Source organism: Perissodus microlepis, chromosome 7 (genome assembly GCF_051167445.1).
Source record: "Perissodus microlepis isolate ML-2025 ecotype Zambia chromosome 7, ASM5116744v1, whole genome shotgun sequence".
NCBI classification, from domain to species: Eukaryota; Metazoa; Chordata; class Actinopteri; order Cichliformes; family Cichlidae; genus Perissodus; species Perissodus microlepis.
In genome coordinates, this window is record NC_140467.1 from 48,527,518 (window position 1) to 48,550,110 (window position 22,593).

General features: G+C 40.6%; 1 protein-coding gene across 2 annotated transcripts; it reads left to right on the plus strand.

Annotated features, from left to right (window-relative positions):
* The first annotated feature begins 1,447 nt into the window (after nucleotides 1–1,447).
* On the plus strand, nucleotides 1,448–21,292 carry usp20 (ubiquitin specific peptidase 20). 2 transcript variants are annotated; one of them, XM_084935615.1, is made up of 26 exons: nucleotides 1,448–1,802; nucleotides 1,923–2,018; nucleotides 2,132–2,239; nucleotides 2,392–2,445; nucleotides 2,742–2,804; nucleotides 2,891–3,031; nucleotides 3,163–3,265; nucleotides 3,476–3,545; nucleotides 3,717–3,830; nucleotides 3,938–4,016; nucleotides 4,900–5,419; nucleotides 5,555–5,704; nucleotides 6,441–6,553; nucleotides 6,806–6,978; nucleotides 11,287–11,381; nucleotides 11,471–11,504; nucleotides 11,597–11,642; nucleotides 11,788–11,968; nucleotides 12,100–12,226; nucleotides 12,311–12,480; nucleotides 12,649–12,730; nucleotides 13,671–13,779; nucleotides 13,869–13,971; nucleotides 14,048–14,116; nucleotides 14,199–14,367; nucleotides 15,615–21,292. In XM_084935615.1, exons 3-25 carry the CDS (start codon nucleotides 2,162–2,164, stop codon nucleotides 14,354–14,356), a joined length of 2,832 nt encoding a protein of 943 aa, XP_084791741.1. In that variant the 5' UTR covers nucleotides 1,448–1,802; nucleotides 1,923–2,018; nucleotides 2,132–2,161; the 3' UTR covers nucleotides 14,357–14,367; nucleotides 15,615–21,292. The 2 variants fall into 2 exon arrangements, with proteins under 2 accessions (XP_084791741.1, XP_084791740.1); XM_084935614.1 differs by having other exon boundaries at nucleotides 1,448–2,018.
* Nucleotides 21,293–22,593: the final 1,301 nt, after the last annotated feature.

A 22,593-nucleotide genomic window follows, 5' to 3' on the forward strand; every position in this document is an offset into this window, starting at 1 on the left:
GTTAAAAATGAAATAACTGTACAACACAAATTAGAAGGAAGGGTAAATTTAACTGGGAAAGAATAAGATAAAATATATAAGTTAAAGTTGAAAAGAAAATAACTGTACAACAAAATACACAATACACAGTATAGAAATATATAAGAATGTATGAAGAAATATATATATATATATATATATACATACACACACACAATAACAGCAGCTGTACAAGTATTAAATGGAAATGAAGAAATATAATGTCCAGTGTTGTGCAATCCACATTTGTAAGTGTCTTGTGCAGTGCAAATATCACCTGTTACTGATCAGGCTTGTCAAGGAAGCACTACTTAAGAGAGTAGCAGAGCAGTGCTAGGTGCAGGATCGTTGTACTATGAACACAGTTCTCCTGCTCATAAGGTGAAGATGTACTAACTGAAGTGTCTCTTGTTTCCAGGAGGATTGTGGAAACGTGTGGAGGGAGCTGGGCACCTATGTACATAGACTCAGAGGATAGAGGAACATTTACCGTGGACCACGGAGGAAAATCACTGCATGGGAATTGAGGAACTGTCGCACAGAGAACTCACACACTGTGAATTATTAGCACTTTTGTTGGTATTCTTTGCTGTAAATAAACACACTGTCTACATTCAGAAAGTCCTGCATTTGGGTCCTACTTCTGCCAAACCGTGACACTGTTGTTGGGACTGCTGTCCCCTTCCCCTTTCCCCAGGCTCCCCCCCCCCCAGACTCACTTTTAAAACATCATTTAAGTACTGCATTTTATATTTATTTTGGGATTTCACTGCATAACATTAACATTTGCTTGATAATTTCGGCTAAGATGCCCTGAGGAATATATATTTGGTGTCCTGACAGCTGCATACAAAAAGCAATCACGTGACATTTATACTATGGAAAGGACTACTTTCTTTCTCTTAGAAAAATGATTTTGATTAAAACTGTGAAACTGTGGGATAAGTGGGTCAAATATGGTAAACCTGTAAAATTATATTTTGTGCAGGTCCTGGGTGAATTTCATGTATGTTATTTTAATCTACTTATTTGTTTATTTTTTGTATCTATACAAAAAATATTGTATATATCTTCATATATTACTTAGTGTCTGCACCTATCTCCACTCATAATCTGTGTAAAGAAATCTTTGAATGCCAGAGGCAAACCTTACTCTAGCTTCATTTAAATTGTCTGAAAAAAATGTGACAAATATGAGCCCCGTACAAAAAACAAAAGAACAAAACAGAACAAACAAACCCAAACAATCAAACAAGAAAAACTAAACTAAACAAGAAAAGAAAATGGGGAAGGAGGCACACATTTTTTCACGGCACTGTAAACAGTCAACCGATGGACTCGAGGGACCCATTTAACTTACGTACCTCTGACATACGTACAGTATTATGTCACTTCCGTAAACAGGGACATTTACGAAATCGGACCGCACTTTGCGGTTTATGAATCTGTATGTATCTATATATACAAATAAAATAGTTATGAATCAAATGTTAATCAGGACACAGATCTATTATTAAAAAAGAAGAGAGCCTTCATTTTCATCAGCGGAACTTAATTTGCATGTGCTGACCTAACGGTGGCCGGGGCTGACGTCTCCTCCTTCAGTCTGACGTCGTCCCCAGTGGTCGTGCGTGCCGTGCCGGGCCTCTCTGCAGATGGAGGTGGGGCGGGGGGGAGGTTGTTTGGGGATGGTTTGCCGGGATATCGCGTCACCTCCTCGGTGTCTTGCTAGCATACTGTCACCTGCTCGCATTCAGCACGAGCTGTTTGCACGGACATGAAAAGTAAGCTTTCGGGTCGCGGTAGCCGCTCCTGTTTGTGAGCCCTTTGTAAAGCACGTCGCTGCGGGCCAGGAGATGTTTCGTGAGCTTTGGTGGGTAAACAGAAGGCCTTTACCTTTGCAGGGTTGACAGCTTCTGTTCAGGGGGTTGTTGTCTTCGCGGTAATGACAGACTACAGCTGCTGCTGCATCTGCTTTTGAGCTATCAGCCAGAGACGAGGTGAGTGCGATGTCTGTCTTTGTGTTTGGTGTTGAGGTGATGGAGCTAGCGTTAGCTTACAGCAGCCCCTTTCTGAAGACTTTATTGCTATTAATGGCCTGTCACGTTTGCAGACGTCCACCAGAAGAAGATAGTTGGTAACTATGGCTGAACAAGACGTTTGCCCCCACCTCGATTCAATAGGCGAGGTGACAAAGGAGGACCTTCTGCAGAAGTCTAAGGTGGGGTTTTCATACAGTGAAGCTGCTGTCAGATGTAAAATATACCCTGTTGTGGATGGCGACTGAAATAAGCACTTCAGCTGTGTTGTGCTCATGTAATATCCATGCATATAAACTTCTTCTTTACTATGTTGTGTTAATATTGCCTGTAGGGAACTTGTCAGTCATGTGGAGCTGGTGGTCCAAACCTGTGGGCCTGTCTGCAGGTAAGGTTAGGACTTAGATCCTGTTAAATACCTTACGTTATTATCTGAAATAGTTAGCTATAAAGCTAAAAGGTGGCTTAACTTCTAAGCCAACACTGCACTTAGCATATATCATCAGAGACTGGAGGGCCAGGTGAATGCTGAATAATTAATGTTAGCGTGGAGTATAAATGTGCTTAAAAATGCAGTTCCGCTTCAGTTCAGGAAAGCGATAAAGGGTGTTGATTGATTTTTGGATTCTGAACAGAGAAGCGAAAAGGAATGAGATCCTATCTTACATTGTGTCTGATTTGCAGAATGACTGCCCGTATGTCGGGTGCGGAGAGTCCTACTCTGATCACAGCACCCTGCATGCACAGGTACGGCCCTTTCATACAAAATTTATTTGCAAGCCCCTTTTTTTTAAATCAGTAGTCTATAAGCAGATTGTGTGCTTCCTTTTTAGGCTAAGAAGCACAACCTTACCGTGAACCTGACAACGTTCAGGATCTGGTGTTATGTGTGTGAGCGAGAGGTGTTTCTGGAGCACAGGCCGGCCCTGGTGCCCGTAGCTGCTGCAGCACACCTCTGTAAAGCTACAGAGCAGGTATGAGTTCAAGCCAGCACATGTTTTTATGTTAAGTGTCTTACTAGTGGAATTTACATTTTAACATAAGAACAAGAAATACACACACACACACACAGGATGCTTATAATATTTGTTTATTCTCTTCCCAGGAAACCTCTCCCCAGACAGTTGGTCACCCACTCAAAGCAGTACCGATCGCTGTGGCCGAAGAAGAAGGCTCAGAGTCAGAAGAGGATGAGCTTAAACCCAGAGGTATATATGCATGCATGCTTGATCAGCTTCAAACATTTCTAGACTGGTGGTCAAAGCTGCCCTGGTTTCTTTTTATTCAGGCCTTGAAGGTTTTTCTTTTCTCTCTGACTTGTACAGCAGTCTTTATGTCTAAGATGTTTAGTTTGAACGCTTTCTGAGAGGATAAAGTGTTTCATGGTTGGTGATCTTTTTTTGGATCTTTGTTTGTAGGGTTGACAGGAATGAAAAATATTGGAAATTCCTGCTACATGAACGCAGCTCTTCAAGCCCTGTCCAACTGGTGCGTGCTTTTCCTCCTAAAATGTAGAACAACTTTAATGTTTGTTTTGGCTTTAATCAGGGTAATCATTGGACATATTTCAGTCAAACAATAAAGCTTCTCTTTTGTTTTACATCTACTACTAATGTTAGAGGTGCTTTAACCTCAGCTGTCCCTCTGCCCCCTCATTAGCCCTCCTCTCACTCAGTTTTTTCTGGACTGCGGTGGATTGGTAAGGACTGACAAGAAGCCTGCTTTGTGTAAGAGCTACCAGAAACTCATCTCAGAACTCTGGCATAAAAAACGGTAATTAAAGCATCACAGTGATTGTATGTAAACTGGACAACAAACTAGTGTTTAGTCATTAAAATGAAAACATAATTGCATGTCTCTTATTACTGCTCCCCTCTCAGGCCCAGCTATGTTGTCCCTACCAGCCTGTCCCACGGCATCAAACTGGTGAACCCCATGTTTCGTGGTTACGCTCAGCAGGTAGGGCTGTCCGCCCGGCATGCTTCAACAGCATCTTGACGCTGTCCTTTTATTGGATTTGATATCATTAAACCCTTGGGTTTGCAAAAAATGCTTTTCACAAGATTACTCAGTTGTGTATTTTAAAGTGCAGTCCATTATTTTTTGACTCAGTTTTAAATCTGCAGTTTGTCTCCCCCTTGTGGCAGTTAAAGCAAGTACACAAACATGGTTGATTGGCCTTTGACAAAGAGAAATCCACATTAGCGTTAATTCCTGTTTTCCTTTATCTTTAATCACTTTCATTGTTAGACTACAAGCCTTCCGTCAAATGCCATTTGTCTGGAGGGGGAACTAGACAAAGTAATAGGAAATGCATTTTTTTTCTTTTAACATAAAGACAGGAATTGAATTTCTCTTTCCCTTCTGAGAGGCTGCTTGATCTGAAAGATAACTGCTCCTTGGAATAACACAGGCTTTACTTCTGTTGTTCTGTATCCTTCATATTTGAATACTGAAAAGACCGAGGGCTTCATTTTTACTCAGTTATGTTTCATGGCACGTCTAAGGATAAACTTCAAGTCAGACTTAGTATTTTAGTTTGTCTGATCCTATTTAAAGAGAAAATGCAGACAGTCACCCAGTATCGAGTTATCTCCAATCCAGTTTCTTGTTATTTTTTCCATATTTTCTCGGTGGCTTAGTTAATGTTTGATTTGTCTGTTTGCGCAGTGGCTGTGATCAGCACATGGTATCTCGCTAATGTGCAAACCGATTTCTTGTTACTCCAATGTTTCTGTCTTTTTGCTTGCAATATTTGTGTTTATCTATTGTCTATTTACAAATGTTCTCTGTGAATGCGGCCCTATCCATACAGTTAATATAAGGTTTCTGTGTTGTCCAGGACACTCAGGAGTTCCTGCGCTGTCTGATGGACCAGCTACACGAAGAGCTGAAGGAGCCTCTCTCGGAGTGTAGCGTGAGCTGCGACGGGAGCGACGGGGAGGACAGAAGAGATGGAGACCGCTCCCCCTCTGAGGATGAGTTCCTCTCCTGTGACTCTGGCTCCAGTAGTGACCGAGGGGAGGGAGGAGGGGTGGGTGACAGCGAGCTGCTCATCCAGGATGAGTGTGATGGGATACGGTCACCGGCAGGTGGAATGGGGGACGTCAGTAGTGGTGCAGTGATCTCTGAGAAGGAGAGGCTTAAAGAAAGGAGGTTACCCGGCTCCCCGCTCCGTGGAGGCTCACAAGAGATGGATGAAGATGCTGATGTGGACACAGCATTTGAGGAAGGGGCTCCAGAAAGGAGGGCGGAGGATGAAGAGGAGCCTGCAGCAAGCCCAAACACAGAGGTCCAAAGTCAGGAAAACCATCAGACGTCTAACACAGGGCAAAGTCAAGTCCCGAGCAACAACAGCTCAGGTACAAGATCAGCAGGAATACAGTGATTTTATATATTTATATATCTATATATTTATATATTGGATTATTCAGTTATGTATTGTAGAATATCACCAGTTATCATTAAGTTTGTGTTTCCACTGTGATGTTTTCTAGAGCCAGACAATGAAGCATCGATGACCCAGCCCCAGTCCACTCCCTGCAGTCCCGTGCGCACCCTTCAAGAGCTGCATCCCAAACTGTCCTCCAGTCCCCCCCGGTCCAGCCCTCTCCGCTCTTCAGGACCTGCATACTCCTTCAAAAAAGGTGAGAAAATTTCTCATAGACTGCTCAAGATGCTTCACAATTTTAACAGACTTGTTGTGGAGTCCCCAGGTTGAGAAACATTTGCCTCGGTAAAACACATTTTTACTGCACTACCGTGGTAGTCGCATGTACAGAACTGTAAGTAAACAACATAGGATGTTTCTTAATGTTTCACATATGAAGCAGGCCAGTCTTTGCCTGTAGAATCACACTGTCCAAAGTGGAGTTCTTGAGTCTTTCTGAAGATCTTTCTAAATTTTTTTATTTTTGGAGATGTTGGCTGCTTTTACACTCATTTTCACTCCAAGGTTTAGGTCAGGTGACTGTGGAGGCTCACGTGACTCGTGTATCATTCAAACTGTCAGTCGGTTGAAAAAAACCACATCATTTATTCCCATTTCTTTGGCTGAATTTAAAATGTCAATGATAACACAGTTTGATAGGCAAAAAGTAGTACTTTGGCACCACCAAGGTTCGAGATATTAGCTGAAAACTTGGGATGTCTCATCATGGTGTGCAGTGTGGCCTTTAAAAAATGAGAAAACTGGACAAGTGAAGGATGAATGAATTGGTGGCAGGCATTAAAAGGTATGTGCAGCTGATGAATAGTATCTGAAAGTAATTTTCAGTTTGAGTATACACGGTTACACAGATGTTAGTTAAGGTGGCACTCTTTGAGATGCTCTCTGCCTTTGTCCTCTGAAGCCAGCCCTCCCTCCCATCATGTGTCTTCCAGCTCAGCTGCTGCTCAGTGCCAGGAAGAAAAAACAGTCTCACTATCGCAGTGTGATCTCTGACATCTTTGATGGTTCGATCCTCAGTCTAGTCCAGTGTTTGACCTGTGACAGGGTAAGATGCACTTCACATATTTGAACACAAGGGGGAGGTAGAGTATACGCTTGATAAAATATGTTTATTTGTTAAATTATATTACATTTCCTATCAAAGCAGGTTTAAATGAAATGAAGTGACTTGTGCAATTATTTCATTTCAGTATTATACAGACTTTTTTGTGTAATTAGAGTGATTAAAACACATTCATAATTGCTCTTTTACTGCTAGAGGTATGCTGTTTAAACTGGTTCTCTGAATTTGGTACAGGTCTCAACTACAGTGGAAACCTTCCAGGACTTATCCCTCCCTATTCCTGGTAAAGAAGACCTAGCAAAGCTCCATTCATCCATCCATCAGAACCTGCCGGTGAAGACTGGTGTGTGCCCTGACACTTACGGCTCGCAGGGGTGGATCTCCTACATCATGGACTCCATACGGCGGTCAGTGAATGAAATATAATTGAAAAAGGCTGAGACGACGTTTGCATGTTTGAACCTTAGTTGTGCACAATTTTGACTGCTGATGTTACCGATATACTTTTAATCTGGTATGTTTCTGACTTCAGTTTCCTGTATCTTCAGATGTAGTTAGATAAGCTTTCTACATGCCTGCAAGGTAACATTTTTACAGAATTAACGGCGAGTAGAAACTTGCTTGGCCTGTCGTTTTTTTTTTTTTTTCAAAATTTTTTTGTATTTCCTGAAAACGAATCATAAAACTACAAAAGCTTCTTATTTAGCTAGTCTTTTCAGTAGGTGCTGCAACACGTGTCTGTGTGTTCGATGATGAAGATGAACGCATGTGCTATGCCAGATCTATAAACTAAATAGATCTAAAAAATGAATAGTTTATTTCCTCTAACTAGCAATCACTTTGCTAGTTAGAGGAAGTGTATTGCAGGTGATGCCTCATAGCTAACTTCCTTCAATGACTTATCACATTTTTTCTGAAAATGTAGTGAGAAACAGATAAAGTTTGTGTGTAGGACATGTAGAGAGGCCATCTGGAGTCAGTTGATTACTCATTGGTTGGAGAGATTTGGTAAACTTAAGGTGGCTCTGAAATGCACTACACTTACACTTTTCAGCAAAAATACTCTGGATAGTGACGTCACACGGTTGCACCGCATCGAGTTCACAGTTAGCAGTGCCCTGGAAATGGGTTCTGTTCAACCTTTCCAGTTTGAACCAGAGCAATCTGAGAGAGGATGAAAATAGTCAACCAGTACTTAGTTTAGATGAAGATGAAAACAATCCGTCACACGAGGATGTGAAAGTGAGGGAAAACTACTGGTGTCTATGGGGCTACTGCTTGCCAGCGGCAACGGTGTCGTGCCAAATTATGCATCCCCGACAGAGACCCAGAGTGCACTGAGAAGTAAATAACAATGGCGGCCTACTGGTAAATCGGTTTTGTATAAAATGTGCCTAAAAGGAAAACATTTGGCGTATTTTAATACCACATATATGTCATTGGAAGCACAGTGCATATTTTAGCGCAAACATGTGTTAATAGCCGGGGTTCCCTTTAAAAGCTACTTCTTTGGTTTCATAATAACACTCAAGCAATGGTGGAAGAGGGCTTTTATTGTTTAACCCAGATTTATTCTCTTTTTAAAAAATTCTGCTGACTTAGAGCATCTTTGAACTCATTACTGTTTTTGTTTTTTGGCTTAAAACATTACCGTATTTTCCGGACTACAAAGCGCACCCGAATATTAGCCGCACAAGCTAAAATCAGGGGAAAATCCTGTTTTGTACATACATTAGCCGCACCTGACTAAAAGCCGCAGGTGTTTCAATGTTGACTTATCATATGTAAGAGAATATGCACAAAGGGAATTGTCAGGAAAGAGATGGCTGTTTGGAGACACATCACTTTTATTAATATTTTGAAAAACAAGTTAGGGGTACATATTTGCATAACTTTTTAGGTATATGTACAAGTACTGGTAATTACAAGTACGAAACATGTACTGTGCTTCATAAACGAGTAACAAATAACAATAACCTACAGCACGCCAGAAAAATAGATTCGGCCTACCTTTTAGGCTCAGGTGCAGTGACACGGCTTTAACAAGAAGAAAAGTCAGTCACTCACCACCATCTTTGTCTTCTTCCTGCGCACTAAAACCACCAAAGTCCTCTTCTCCAGTGTCGGAAACGAACAGGCTCAGGATGGCTTCGTCATCCACTCTCAGCTTCTCTCCTTTGTTGTCACTTTCAAAACCAAAGAAATCCTCGTTGTCAGTGTCAGAGTCGAACACCCTCTGAAGGGCCGTGGCGGTGTCCTCCTCTCCATCATGCAGCAGTCCAGCCCTTCAAAATCCGTTGGTGATCATGGATGTTTTCACACTTTTCCACGCTGTCAGAATCCACTGGTGGAGTTGGGCATAACTTGCTTTTCGCAAGTTTATCGCCGCTCGTCATCCACGCCTCCCACTGAACGCGTAGCGCTACTTTGAAGTTTGTTTTTCGCGCTACTTCGTACAGCACTATGTTGCCTGGCGGACGGACATGTGACCAACATACCACTCTTGAACCCCGATACTGTGTGTCTGATCACATGCCCTTCCGCCAGGCAACGTAGTGCCGTACAACAGCGGAACAAACAAAAAAAATCGTCTTACGATTTCACAAAAATCATGGACAATCCATAGAAAAGCCGCACCTGACTAAAGCCGCAGGGTTCAAAGCTTGTGCAAAAAGTAGCGGCTTATAGCCCGACAATTACGGTACTCTTTTGGTTCGGTCTCATTGGTAAGTGTATTTTTCCAAAAATCTGATAAATCCATTGCACCATCAAACTACCTGTGCACGTATGTTGGCACTATACAGGCAGAGCATCCGGAGACTAAAGAGCCGGATATCTCCCTCAGGAAGGAGTGCAGATAAGATCTGACCTATAAGATCATACTCCTACGCTTTGTTTGCGTCATCATAGCTCAAAAATTCATGTTCACATTACTACTCTGCTGTGATGTCACAGACTAGTTTATGAAGTCTTGTTTCAAAGCTTTGACTTTTACCTTCACGGCTGTTGCAATCTTGATATTATGGAAACAGAAGTGGCCGTGTTTTGACAATGCTGTTATCAACTAACACAGGGGTCAGCTTTTTCCCCATGAGAAACCGGGACTGTTGTGGAGCGCTGCAGGTAGAAATATGAAGGACAGCAGACAGGTGATCATCACTGAGAGGGGATTTGTTAAACTTAGTCACTAAGCATATTTATTGACATATGAAGGTAGAGCCAAAGAGCGTCTTCTGATACACGGAAACCTCTCCTCTTTGAGAGAACAATAAAGATCCAGCAGTGATGATGATGTGAAATACTAATGATTCGGTGCTTTTGCTCTTGCAACATGGTTCATTTATAGCAATGACTTACACAACACTTCCTGGTGTATAATTCAGTGCAAAAACATCAATTTCAGTTCTGTGTTCATTTCAGTCACTTTATCTTTCTTCAGATTTAGGCAGCCATTCGTTGTAACACCTGCCAGTTTGTCCCGTTTCAGCTCCAGCCTATCCAAGCATGCAGTTACCGTCATGGACAAATCACTCCAGCTCCTCCATGATGTCAAACTCTCTTGTTTCACGTGTACATAGACTTATATTGGGCTGTGTTGCAGATATCACATTTCTCATCCGGTGGCAAGGAGAAAAAGTTAAAATTGTCTGCTTTGTTTTCAACCGAAGCTTCAGATTTCCCCAAAATGTCCTCGTTCCTTCTTGTTAACAGTTTGCACATTTTCAAATGCTGTTTTATCAGGGCGTGTTAGTCCGGCCCAAAAAGTAAAAATATTCTTACTGAGAATATTTTTACTGTTTTTCAGTTGTTTTTGTGGGAACTCACAAAGCTGGTGTTGACCACCCCATACGTGGATGTTTAAAACTTTCACTCTCTAAAACAGTCAAGTTCTTGTATTTCTCTACGTGTTTCATCTTGTATTCATCTTTTCATCTTGGTGATTCAGTGGTGAATCACACTAATCTGCTCTACACAAACTAAGCATACAACTTTACCTCCAACTTCAGTAAATAAATTCTTAGAAGTCCAAGTCATTTTTAAAAACTACTTTAAAAAAAACAAACATCTGCCTTCAAAATAAAAGCAACAAAATTACATTATGATTTGAAGCTATTCTCCAATGGAAATTTGGTGGTTACAATGGTAATCACTTGAATGATTTATAATTATTTATATGAGTGCTTTTGGATGAATTGTTACTCCATTTTTTAGTTATTGGCAGGTAATTCTTATCAAATTAACCCAAAGTCGCCTCAGAAAGGGCGAGTGACTTCAGTTAGCTTTAATTAGCTCTGGTGGAGTCTTTGCAAAGACTCTAGTGATTATAGCGGACATCTGTAACCTTAAGATTTCCAGTTATTAAGTCACGCCCCTAATAACCTTAAACCTTAATACAATAAATATAATTTTGACTCGCTTTTGGAGCCAGCCCCAAACGACCATTTCAAGGAATTGCAGTTTTCCAGATGTTCTAACTTTCACATCAGTCCATCCTCTAACTCACTTTGTTTTGTCTGAGAATCAAGCTTAAAGAATATTCAGGCTTATTAGTAAGAATGATTAAAAATGACTAATTGAAAAAGGCCGTGTGAGGAGGAAACCTTTTCACTGTGTGATCAACTGCGCTGAAGTTTAGAGTTGCCTTTTTAAAGCTAATATTTCTCCAGCTTGCTTTGGGTTTTTTTGTTATGAGTATTTGTGTTTGTGTTGTGCAGGTTTGTAGTCTCATGTATCCCCAGTTGGTTTTGGGGGCCCATGGTAACACTAGAGGACTGCCTTGCTGCTTTTTTTGCTGCAGATGAACTTAAAGGTAATTGGTGCTCTAATCTGCTCCAATACTAACATAGTTTATATGTCAGAATTTCAATTTCCATTCATTTTCTTTGTTTTTTTTTCCAGGGGATAACATGTACAGCTGTGAGAGATGTAAAAAGTGCGTCAAATTAAATGCTAGAAATATATATCCTTGATTTAAAAGGAGAGTATTTGTATGCATTTATTCACACAGTGTTTTCTTTTCTACAGGTTGAGAAATGGTGTCAAATACTGCAAAGTGCTTAGACTTCCAGAGGTGCAGTTTTCTTTTCTTTTTTTCTTTTTACATTTTTTTTTTAGCTCAGCACTTTCTTTCAGTAGATAACACATCGGTTTCATTTGCAATCTGCTGCATAATGCCATCTTTAATTTCCTTGTTTTGTCCTGTATTTGCTGCATAGATTCTGTGCATTCACCTGAAACGTTTTCGGCACGAGGTCATGTATTCGTTCAAGATAAGCAGCCACGTGTCCTTCCCGCTCGAGGGCCTCGACATGCGACCTTTCCTGGCTAAAGAGAGTCCATCGCAAGTTACCACTTATGACTTGCTGTCAGTCATTTGCCACCATGGCACTGCAGGAAGTATGAGACCACAAAGTTTCCTGTTGATATATTATTTCCCCCGTGGGCAATATTTCTCACAGAGCGAGCAAAACACATATCTGATTAGCATCTGTCACTAATATGTTTTCTCATGCTTTTTATGGGTGCAGGTGGGCACTACATAGCTTACTGTCAGAATGTAATCAACGGCCAGTGGTATGAGTTTGATGACCAGTATGTTACCGAAGTCCATGAGACGGTGGTGCAGAACGCAGAGGCTTATGTGTTGTTCTATAGGTGAGCAAAGGCGTCATTTACATAGACTCTACGCTAATTCGTCCAAGATGTGTTTAGTGACTTATTTCTATTGTACTCGTGCAGGAAAAGTAGCGAGGAGGCTGTGAGAGAGAGGCAGAAGGTGGTGGCTCTGGCCAATATGAAGGAGCCCAGCCTGCTGCAGTTTTACATCTCCAGAGAATGGCTCAACAAGTTCAACACCTTCGCTGAGCCAGGCCCCATCGGCAACCACGCGTTTCTTTGTCAGCATGGCGGTATGTGTGGTTAATAAGTCTCTTCTTGAAAATCAGAATTGCTTGCTTTACTTTCATGGCTCAGCCTGCAGCCTGGTATAAATATTTTTATTAAGTCGTCCATTGACGTGTCTTGATTAGAAAAACATGCCTGCACTGTCTTTATTAACGTGTTTCATCTCTGTGCAGGGATCCCTCCTAATAAATACCACTACATAGATGATCTGGTTGTGATTGTTCCCCAGAACGTGTGGGAATACCTTTACAACAGGTAAACGTGCTCTATGCTGCCAAACAAACATCAGTATGACTATGTTACGACCTTGGCCTGGGATAACCTGGGCGTAACAAGAAATGTTATTCCCCACTCCAACTCCACCCAAGAAAGAGCCAAAACACAGAGCAATTGCAAATGCTATGCAGCTGTTTATTGACTTCAGCAGTGAGCTATGGCAAAGGTCCCTAATCTTCCCTGACCAAACTAAGAGTCAAACAAAAGACAATTTGCTTACCTAAACCCGTATCCAGTAAACAAGAGAAAAGAGGTTTTAATGGAAAAGGCTTCTCACTCCTGTAGTGTTCAGTATATACAGTGAAACAGAACAAGTTGTCTGATGTACAAAACTATTTACACAGATTACACAGATCTCGACCAGCACTCATGAAATCAGACACACAAAAGTGACAGTCACTTTGTGGCTGAGTTGCTTTGGTGCCAAGCGCTTCTGCTTTGCAGTAATAGCACTTAGAACAAGGAGGTTGAGCTAGGAGGAAGGAAATGTCGCAAACTGACTTGTTCCAACAGTGGCATTGTATTACAGCACCACACTTGAATCCACTGAGCGCTTTAGAATGACCCACTCTTTCACCAACGTGTGTAAAGTCAAGCTGCGTGGTTAGGTGCTTGATTTTTATACCTGAAAAAGGTTGAAGAGGTGTCACTCAGTACTTTTGTCTGTGTTAAAAAAGAAACCAGACGCTGCTGTTTAGAATCAAAATGGCCAAAACTGTCACTCTGCATAAGAGCTGAATGGTTATGTCATGTAGCAACATTGTTGACCACTTTGATTATATTGGGCAGCAGCACCCATTTAAAGATGACATGCATCTCAGCATTGATGTAAAGACCAACAAAAAGGCCTTATACTTGCTTATCAAATCATGTGTTAATCTCTCACCATCTCTCTGTTACGTTTTTTTTCTGCTCTCAGCTTCGGAGGTGGCCCAGCAGTCAACCACCTCTACATGTGTGCAATCTGTCAGGTGGAGATTGAAGCTCTAGCTAAACGCAGAAAAACAGAAATTGACACCTTCATCAAGGTAAACGTGTGTGTTATGCAAAGGTTTACCTTTGTGCTAAACTGTCTTTGTGTTGAATGAACTTTTTTTTTTTTTTCTCTTGTGTGTAGCTGAACAAAGAGTTTCAAGCTGAGGAGGCTCCAACAGTGATCCTGTGTATCAGCATGCAGTGGTTCAGAGAGTGGGAGAGCTTTGTGAAGGGCAAAGACAATGGTACGATGAGTAGCAGCGCATTCGAGTTCCCATCTTTCTGTCTTTGCCAAATACTTTTATTCATTCCTTTTCCCAGAGCCACCCGGTCCCATCGACAACAGTAAAATCGGTGTTATGAAAGGAGGACATATACAGCTAAAGCAAGGTAAGTCTGAGGAGGTTGAAAAGGACATAAAGGTAGAAAATCAATGTATTGTTTTTAGACATTGCGTGTTTTTTCACCACAGGTGCAGACTATGGTCAGATCTCAGAGGAGACTTGGCAGTACTTGTTGGGAATTTATGGCGGAGGCCCTGAGATTGCAGTGAGACAGACGGTGGCCCCGGCTGACCCCGACACCCTTCACGGAGAGAGGAAGATTGAGGCAGAGACGAGAGCACTTTGAGATAAAGAGAGGTTGGAATCTTTACACTTTGCTTCATTACTGTGCAAAACTTTCGAGACTGATGTTTTTGAATTTTTTAAAAGTGATATTTAGCAATAGTTCTCTGGCCTTTTCACTCATTTTGAGTCCAGTCCTCGTACCTGACCATTTTCAGAGGAAATTTGTTGTTTACTTTTAAGAACCAATTTTAAATTGTATCTTTAGGCACTTTGTTATTAGGAGCCTGTCACGAAGATTATTTGTTCCCATTTCCTTGAGTTGAATCTACAAAAAACACCCCAAATCCAAACATAAGACAGTTACACAACACAGAGCTATTAGCTTTAAATTTGGCACACCTCAGCATGGTGTGCAGTGTGTCCTTAAAAAATTGAGGAACCTGGATAAAGACGACCTGGCAGGCCTCAAAAACGTGAAAAAATGGACCTAAAAGTTGCATCTGGACTTCATCTCCTGTTATCTGAAGTGACTGAGGTGTGTGTAATTACACAGGAGCTGGAGTGAAAATCAGTGGCAACAGGTTTTATAAACAAAGGAATTCAGATTCTGTATTTTTGGTGTACATTCTGATCACAGAGCAGGGGATCCACATTTAAAACTTATTATCAACATGTATGGTGGAGGTCAGGAGAGGTACAACAGTGAGTGTCTACAGCCATCTGTAAAACACAGGGGGAGTTGCTGCCTTGGTTTGTGGGATTTGTGATGGAACAAATATAATAAGCATTGTCAGATATTGATTCACCATGATATACCATCTAGAACGTGTCTGATTGGTAACAGCTTCATTTTTTTTTTTAGCAATAAGTGATTCAAAAATCGCAATAAAATGCCTCCTCAGAGCCCAGACCTCAACATTATTGAAGCAGTGTGGGATCATCCTGACAGAGAAGAGAACAAAAGGCCTGAAGCTCTGTTGCTGAACTTGTTAGAACTGTACAAACTCTGTATTTCCATGTATGTTTGCAGGATTCAATAAATGTCTGGAATTTTTTTTGGGAAAATATATAGCAGTGAGAGGTGGCTCAAGACGTTTGCACAACACTGTATATATGCCTTATAAACATACATATCCCTATATATGCTGTATATACACAGAGTGGATTCAGGTATGCCTTTTAGTGTATTTGGGTAAATCAGCAGAAAGAAGGATATCTGGTCTCTTAACTGCTATAAATCCAAAATATAGAGTTGGAGATGATGCCTCACTAAAGGTCTGCTCATTCTCAAACTGTTTCTCAACTTTTATCATCCCCAGGTCTTCTGAGCCCTTTTTCCACTCTTGTCCTCACAAGAAGCTGAGGAATTTGCACCACGGTGAAGAAGCCCCATCTTTAGCACTTTGTAAATGTAGCAGCATGTTATTCTGAAGCCATGTTGCAGGAAGAGAAAACGGTACCTAAAAACAACACGGTTTATTTGTTGGATAACTTTGATCCTTAATGTTGAGGTGTACAAATAAGATGTTGTCACATGCCTGGAGCTGTTTTTGGTAGCTGTGGTGTCTCAGTGGCCGCTGTAGTGACATGGTGTTGTATAATGCTAAACGGGCAGATGGCTGCAAGTATTACAAGACAAAATGCTGCAGAGAATAGAATTACAGTGTGTTGCTTTTGAGGACTTCTCTTCTTCCCTGGAAGCAAACCCAGAGACATTAACAGTGCTTTTTGTTATTTAGTTACATATCAGCAGGTACGGCCATGACGAGAGGGATGTCAGATAAATCACAGTCGGACACTTTGATCTTTAAAGAGGACATATTATGCAAAATCTACTTTGTTTTTCCACAAAAGATGGCAAAAGAGCATCCCTAGAGATATTGCATGTAGTTACATACAGGCCCCACTGGTGAATAGATACACCTGAATACCACAGACCTGCCCTGGTGTACATTTCTGTGTTTTCATGTCACCTTTACTGCTTTAGTCCAAGCTCAGCTCGGTCCTTTACATCTCTTTGCATCTCTCCTCATCAGACCCTGTACTGCATTTCAGCGCGTTTAAAATCCCACTACAGCTGACCTCATTTACATAATCTTCAGTTTTTGTTTACAGACAATGGAATGAGTGTGAAATATGAAGACACAAACTACAACCTGGCTTGTAACCTGTCGCCAGTTATGAGCCAGTTTTTAAAGCTACTGCTCTGCATTGCTAAAGTTTCAGTTTTTGAATTGAACCATGGTTCACAATCATGAGCTCAAATCAGTGGTTGTTTGTGATTGCTTTGTGTTGCATGTAAAATGATGACACTGAGAATGATAGAAACATCAGAGTCTCTCATTCACGTCTATGTGGCACACTGTGCTGCACTGCTCTCACTGGGTGGTGCTTTCGGCTGCTCCCATGTGTGTCTTACAGACCACTTCCTGAAAAGGAGATTGGGCACCAGCAGCACTTTTAATTTAAAGCTACAGGCACTGAAAGAGTCTGTTGAAAACTGGGGGTATAAGCTGAACCTTAAACATTTCGGGGACATGTAAAGCCTGCATCAACATGTTAAAGTGGTATATAATATGTCCTCTTTAAAAGCACTCAGGACTGTGGGTCTTTTTAGGTTTGAATTTGTTTAAAAGGGTTTACAGACTACAAAAATGCATGTTCCAAAAGACTTTGGGTATAAATGCATGAAAAAAAGTTGTTTTGTTCTTCTTTGCACAAGTGAGGACATTTCACTGACAGGTTGAGTTTTTATTTTTATTTTATTTATTTTTAATACCCCAAACAGACAACCCGTTATCTTTTTGTGTGCTCAAAATGATCGAAGTGTTGACTGGCTTCTGTTTAGGTTACGCAAGCAGCTATCAATACTTAGGAGTTTATGAATATTAACAACATTTGGAAATGGGAATTTTCATGGGGCATAGACAGAAAGTTGAGCGTGAGAGAGGATTAATAAAGAGAATCTTGTGCAATAAAACATCAGAGCTGGTTTTTATGAAGAGAAGAGACAGAAGCTTGTGATTTCTAAGTGTAAATTAACTTTGAGATGCCTGTTATTACAATAGACCATTATGCAGTATTTGTTTAAAGGGCAGTATTAAGTACAAAGTGCTTTTTCCCACCATCTTCTAAAAATTTAGCAGAAATAACACAACAGCGTCACAAACAGATATCACATATGCAAAAAAAAAAAAAAAAAGAAAAAGAAAAAAGAAACATGTCGCACCAATAAGGTTACTCCTTATACTGATTCGGTGTATGTATACTTTTTTTATTATTATTATTTTGTTTTATACTACTGTGCAATGTTTGGGCTCCAATCTGAAGGTGGTAAATAAAAACTTAAAAAAAACTTGTAAAAATTTAGCATAAGTATAAAATGTTAGATATTTTCCTGAAGTGTGCAATTCATGTTGCGGAAATGCAAGAGAGATAATTCGATAACAAATCTGTAAGAAGCTTAGCTAAGTAAACTTAGTCATCCTCTTTCTCATTTCAGGTAAACCACACGCTTGCCTTTTTTGTTCTTTTTAAAAAATAAATAAATAATGGAACCCTAACCCTTGCCAAACGTTGCCCCCACATTTTAAGTAGTTAATGCTTGGCATTATTTTAATAAGCTAATTCTTTCCCTTTATCATATTAGACTACATTACATTATATTAGTCTAGTCTACTGTCAGTTAATAATAATCGGGTTTAGAAATGGTGTTAATGAGCTATTACATGCTTTTTTTTTTTTGTCAATTTACATGACATGAGGTCTCCATAGGTGTTTTTCATAAAGTGTCAGTGCATATACATTGCTTTTAAATCTCTATTTTATCAGTAATCATTAAGGCAGAAATTATATGTATTAGACTGGCAGTGAAAAACCTCCAGAAGTAGACTGTGGGTAAATGTTGCAACTCAGCTGATGCCAGTTTAAAAGTAGCTAGAAGTACTTTGATAACGAAATTTTCAGGGCCAAATGACTGAAAATAATAGTGAGGGCTCATTTAATCTTTTATGTAAGATGAAGGTGCAAAGTGGTGTTTGTTCCAGAGTGTTCCCCGTTCTGTGTCATTTGCTTTTTTTAAAAAAAAAAAAAATTCCTCTAAGTGAAATTACTATTTTTCCCTGATGACGAGTTCACCCACACATATTTGGGAGTAATCGTCTGAATTTCTTCACATTTGTATCAAGGAATCATTTTTGGCTATAATTTGAGGCATAACAGATGGGTCTCAATAATAGAGTATGATCATTCACCCCGGTTGCGTTTGCCAAATAGAAGAGCCAAAATAGAGGCACAGAACAAATTGACAGTGAATTCAACCATAAAGCCAAAACTGGCTCACCTCTGTACATGTAGTTATATATCTAGGTTTTTACAATAACATCAAAGTTAATGTTTGTTTGGTTTTTTTTTTGGGGGGGGTGAAGAATTAATGGTCAACCAGGGCTCCACCAGAGTTCAGGTACAGAAGTGGTAGATTGTTCCTGGCTGGGTGGGCCCAGATCACTTCTATCGTTTGGTAGATCATATGGTCCTTCTGACTTCATTAGGTGGTGACCTTCCGCTAGGATGGTTCTCAGTTCATCCAAATTATTGTAGTTAAGAGCTTGGAAAGAAAACCGTCTGGACTTCTTTAAGTTTCCTTGAAAACAGCTCACCTCTCATCCGAGAAGCTTCTCTAGTTCTAAGAGCAATTGGTGAAGAGTAGAAGAGCCACCTCGACAAGACAAGACTCAGCTATTCATCTGCATTTAAAGGACACAGGTCTCTCTTTTGAGGATGCCAATGTTCACATTTCGGACAGAGAAGACAGATGGTTTGAAAGAGGAGCGAAAGAAGCATCTATGTCCACTGTGAACGACCATCTTTGAACAGAGGCGGTGGTTTAAGACACCAGCTGTCTGCCATCTATAATCCAGTTTTGAGATCCCTTCCCAGACGCCTTAACGCCCACTCACATCCTGAGCCATTTGACCTCAGTAAATCACCTGATAGGGTGGGGCTTAGTCTCACAATGGGTTCACCTGAAACATTGACTGATTGTGCCTCACACCCGTTTTCAAAGGTGTGGGGCAGAGGATCAACAGGGGGTCCACGACCCTCTTGGGGACACTCCCAATAGGGCTTAAAATCTGGAACTCTCCACCATTTGCTCTTAGAACTGAAGAAGCTTCTTGGATGAGAGGTGAAAAGTCTTCAAGGAAACTGAAAGAAGTCCAGACGCTTTCTTTTCAAGCTCCATACATTGCGCTAGGACGATTTGGAGCTGGGATGACAATTGGCACTTCCAAGTTTGAGGCCACAGTTCCCAACCGGAAAAGGGTGCAGGTCTCTTTCCACTTTGGGAAGTAATTTCTCCCCTGAGTAGGGGAGTTCAAGTATCTTTAGATCTAGAGAATGGGACTAGCATATCGTCTGAAGAGATGCAGGTGCTGTACCGGTCTGTTGTGGTGAAGAAAGAAATGAGTGTAAAGGTGAAGCTGTAGATTTACTAGTCGTACTACATTTCTGTCCTCACCTATGGTTAGAGCTGGGCGTGAAGACCGAAAGAACGAGATTGTGGATACAAGCAGTGGAAATGAGCTTCCTCTGAAGGGTGTCTTGGCTTGCCATGGCTATTGAGTGGACTCACTACTGTCTGCATGCTCAGCTCTAAATTTTCCAGATTTCTAATATCTCATTCTGTGACATATCTACTTTAACCTTTTGGTTCCCATGGCATTCTTGCCTTGCAGCTAAGTGAGGCGCCCCTTATCCAAAACAACTTCACATTTGGTACTGTGCTTGTATAGTCAGCAATACACCCATCCAATGTGAAACTTTTGATTGCGGAAATAGGCAACCGTAGTTCAGATAGACACAGATTCATCAATTATTTAAATTTTTTTATATTTAAAAAAAAAATACAAAACTTGTGGGCCACAGGCTATTGGAAGTCCTTGGACAGTTTTACTCTCTAACAAGAAAGTAGAAATAGGTTTTCCCTTTAATGTGTTTGAGTCATCTTAGCAGAATAAAACTAAACTTTGACAAATACCGATCAAAAATTAAGTGTTTGATGTGTGCTTTTTCCCTTAATAGTAGCTGGGGTAACTCTTTATCTGCACTATAGTCATCCTACTTTTGAATACAGTGCCTTCAATCCCCTACACACTGTTTGTTAAGGTGGGAAATTTCCCAACATTCATCCACCTTTACATTAGTCATGTATGTCTAGCAGTGTACTATTAACTCTAACAGCTTTATTTGTTTGGAAGCTCAATCGAGAAAGCTCTCATTCATGCAGAGATATTAAGGAAAGCGATGAGAACTCAGGAGGTAATCATTCCTTTGTTCTCCAGCTTTATATGGAAAACAACAGGAACCTTTGAAAGGCGCGTCCTAACACATGATAGGCTGAATTTCTTTTTTCCATTGTTTTGTTTACACCACTGATTTGTTCATTGTTTTCTTTTAGCACATTTCCATGTTGTATCCACAAGAGGTGTTATTGGCGATATGTGTATTATGTTTAGATACATTTTTTGGGGGGGTAAGTGCAATGAAATAAAAGACAAATCGTAGTGCAATCTCAGCTCTATCATCAAAGATGTGCTTGACATGCTGACAGTCTGAACAGCTGACCTGAAGACTGGAGCGTTTTTTTTGTTTTATTTTTGTTCATTCTTTCTTTGCAGTGTAGAGAAATCGTGAATGGTGATTATCCTCATCTGTGAGTTTGTTTGTTTGTGTTACAGTGCGTAGCTACACGTGCAGAGTTTTCACTTCACTCAAAAATGTGGACAGTTAATCAGGAATGTTAAAACACACAACGGGATCTCATTGACTTTTGTTTTCTCTGTATCCTCTAATGTGTGGCTCGTGTGCTCATGCCAGTAGTGTTGCTTTGATAACGTGGGATAAAGTGGTTGGCCTAAATTCAATGAGATGTCTTAATATCTGTATAACTGATGTAATAACTTATGACTAGTTTGATGATTAAAAATCCCTCGTATTACATTTGAAAATGCCAATTTTCTTTGGTGTGTGTGTGATGCAAGAAGGTACTGACGGTTGCTTTCAGCTGCTTTTTGGTAAATATTTGAAACCTCACTGAGAATTGTTCAAGAGGAACACCAGTGGCCTGATTCCAGGACATTGGGCGTCAAAAAACTGATGCAGCATTATTACAGAGCTGTGCAAAAGTCCCCTCATTTTTTTATATTTCGCTAACAAGGAGCCAGACTGTCATGTAATTTTTTCAAGTGGTCTTGAGCAATAGTTCTCCAGATTTTTTTTTCTATTTCACTATGTTCATGTGGTGTAGATAGGTTTTAGGCCTGCCACTTTTGTCATCCACTTGTCCAGTTAAGAACACACCCTGCTTAGATACCATGCCAAGGTTTTGTCTAATGGCTCTTTAATATTCACTTTGTTGGTTCTTTGGAAATGGTCTGTCACATGTAGACACAATGCTGGTTTGTTAGGTGCCTTTTTATGCTTGAAGAATTCATAGGCTAGTGTTATATGGCTTAATAAACAAACAAAAGAAAAAAAAACCCTCTAAATCTCTAAAAATGGTCACACACAAGGATTGGAGTGAAAAAGCAGCCAGTGTCCCCCCTCCCACGTCTGGCTCCTTGAGGCAAAATATAAAGAAATGACGGTGGTTCAAGACTTTTGCATTACTGTGAAGCAGGCTACACCGATAAGGCATAATATTATGACCAATGACAGGTGAAGTGAATAGCACTCATTATCTCTTCATCATGGCACCTTTTAGTAAGGTCAAGGACCAACCAGGACCAACCCCCTCACCAACTTATAAGACTGTTGCTAACATCTTGGTGCCAGATATCACAGCACACCTTCAGGGGTCTAGTGGAGTCCAAACCTCAAAGGTTTGGGGCAGAAGAGGGGCTAACACAAGATTAGGCAGGTGATCATAATGTTATGCCTGATAGGTGTGTCTCGTGTTGCTCAGACTGCGATTTACAAGATCTTAGACAATGACTACAGTGATTCGATCAGGGTTGTTTTGGCTTAAAGAGGCCTCTTTATAACAGAAAAAATACATTATAAAAATTTTGAAGCTGCACTTAAGGTCAAATGAGGAGGCCGGTTCTGCTCTAATTTTCAACTTCCTTATTCAGAAGGACAGTTGAATGAGGAAGTCGTTTTCATGGGTCTGTTAAAGGTACATCACATGTTAAATGTTTGGATGTGCTTGCATGAGTGCGTTCCCTCCCTACCAGCACATACCCTCTAATAATCACATTATCTACATTTTAAATTTGTACAAAAATGGACATTAAAACC

Coding starts and splice junctions, on each gene's coding strand:
- usp20 (XM_084935614.1), top strand. CDS start 2,162: ATGGCTGAACAAGACGTTTGCCCCCACCTCGATTCAATAGGCGAGGTG. Junction 3,032..3,162: donor TCTGTAAAGCTACAGAGCAG/GTATGAGTTCAA, acceptor TTCTCTTCCCAG/GAAACCTCTCCCCAGACAGT. Junction 11,969..12,099: donor CCACCATGGCACTGCAGGAA/GTATGAGACCAC, acceptor TTATGGGTGCAG/GTGGGCACTACATAGCTTAC.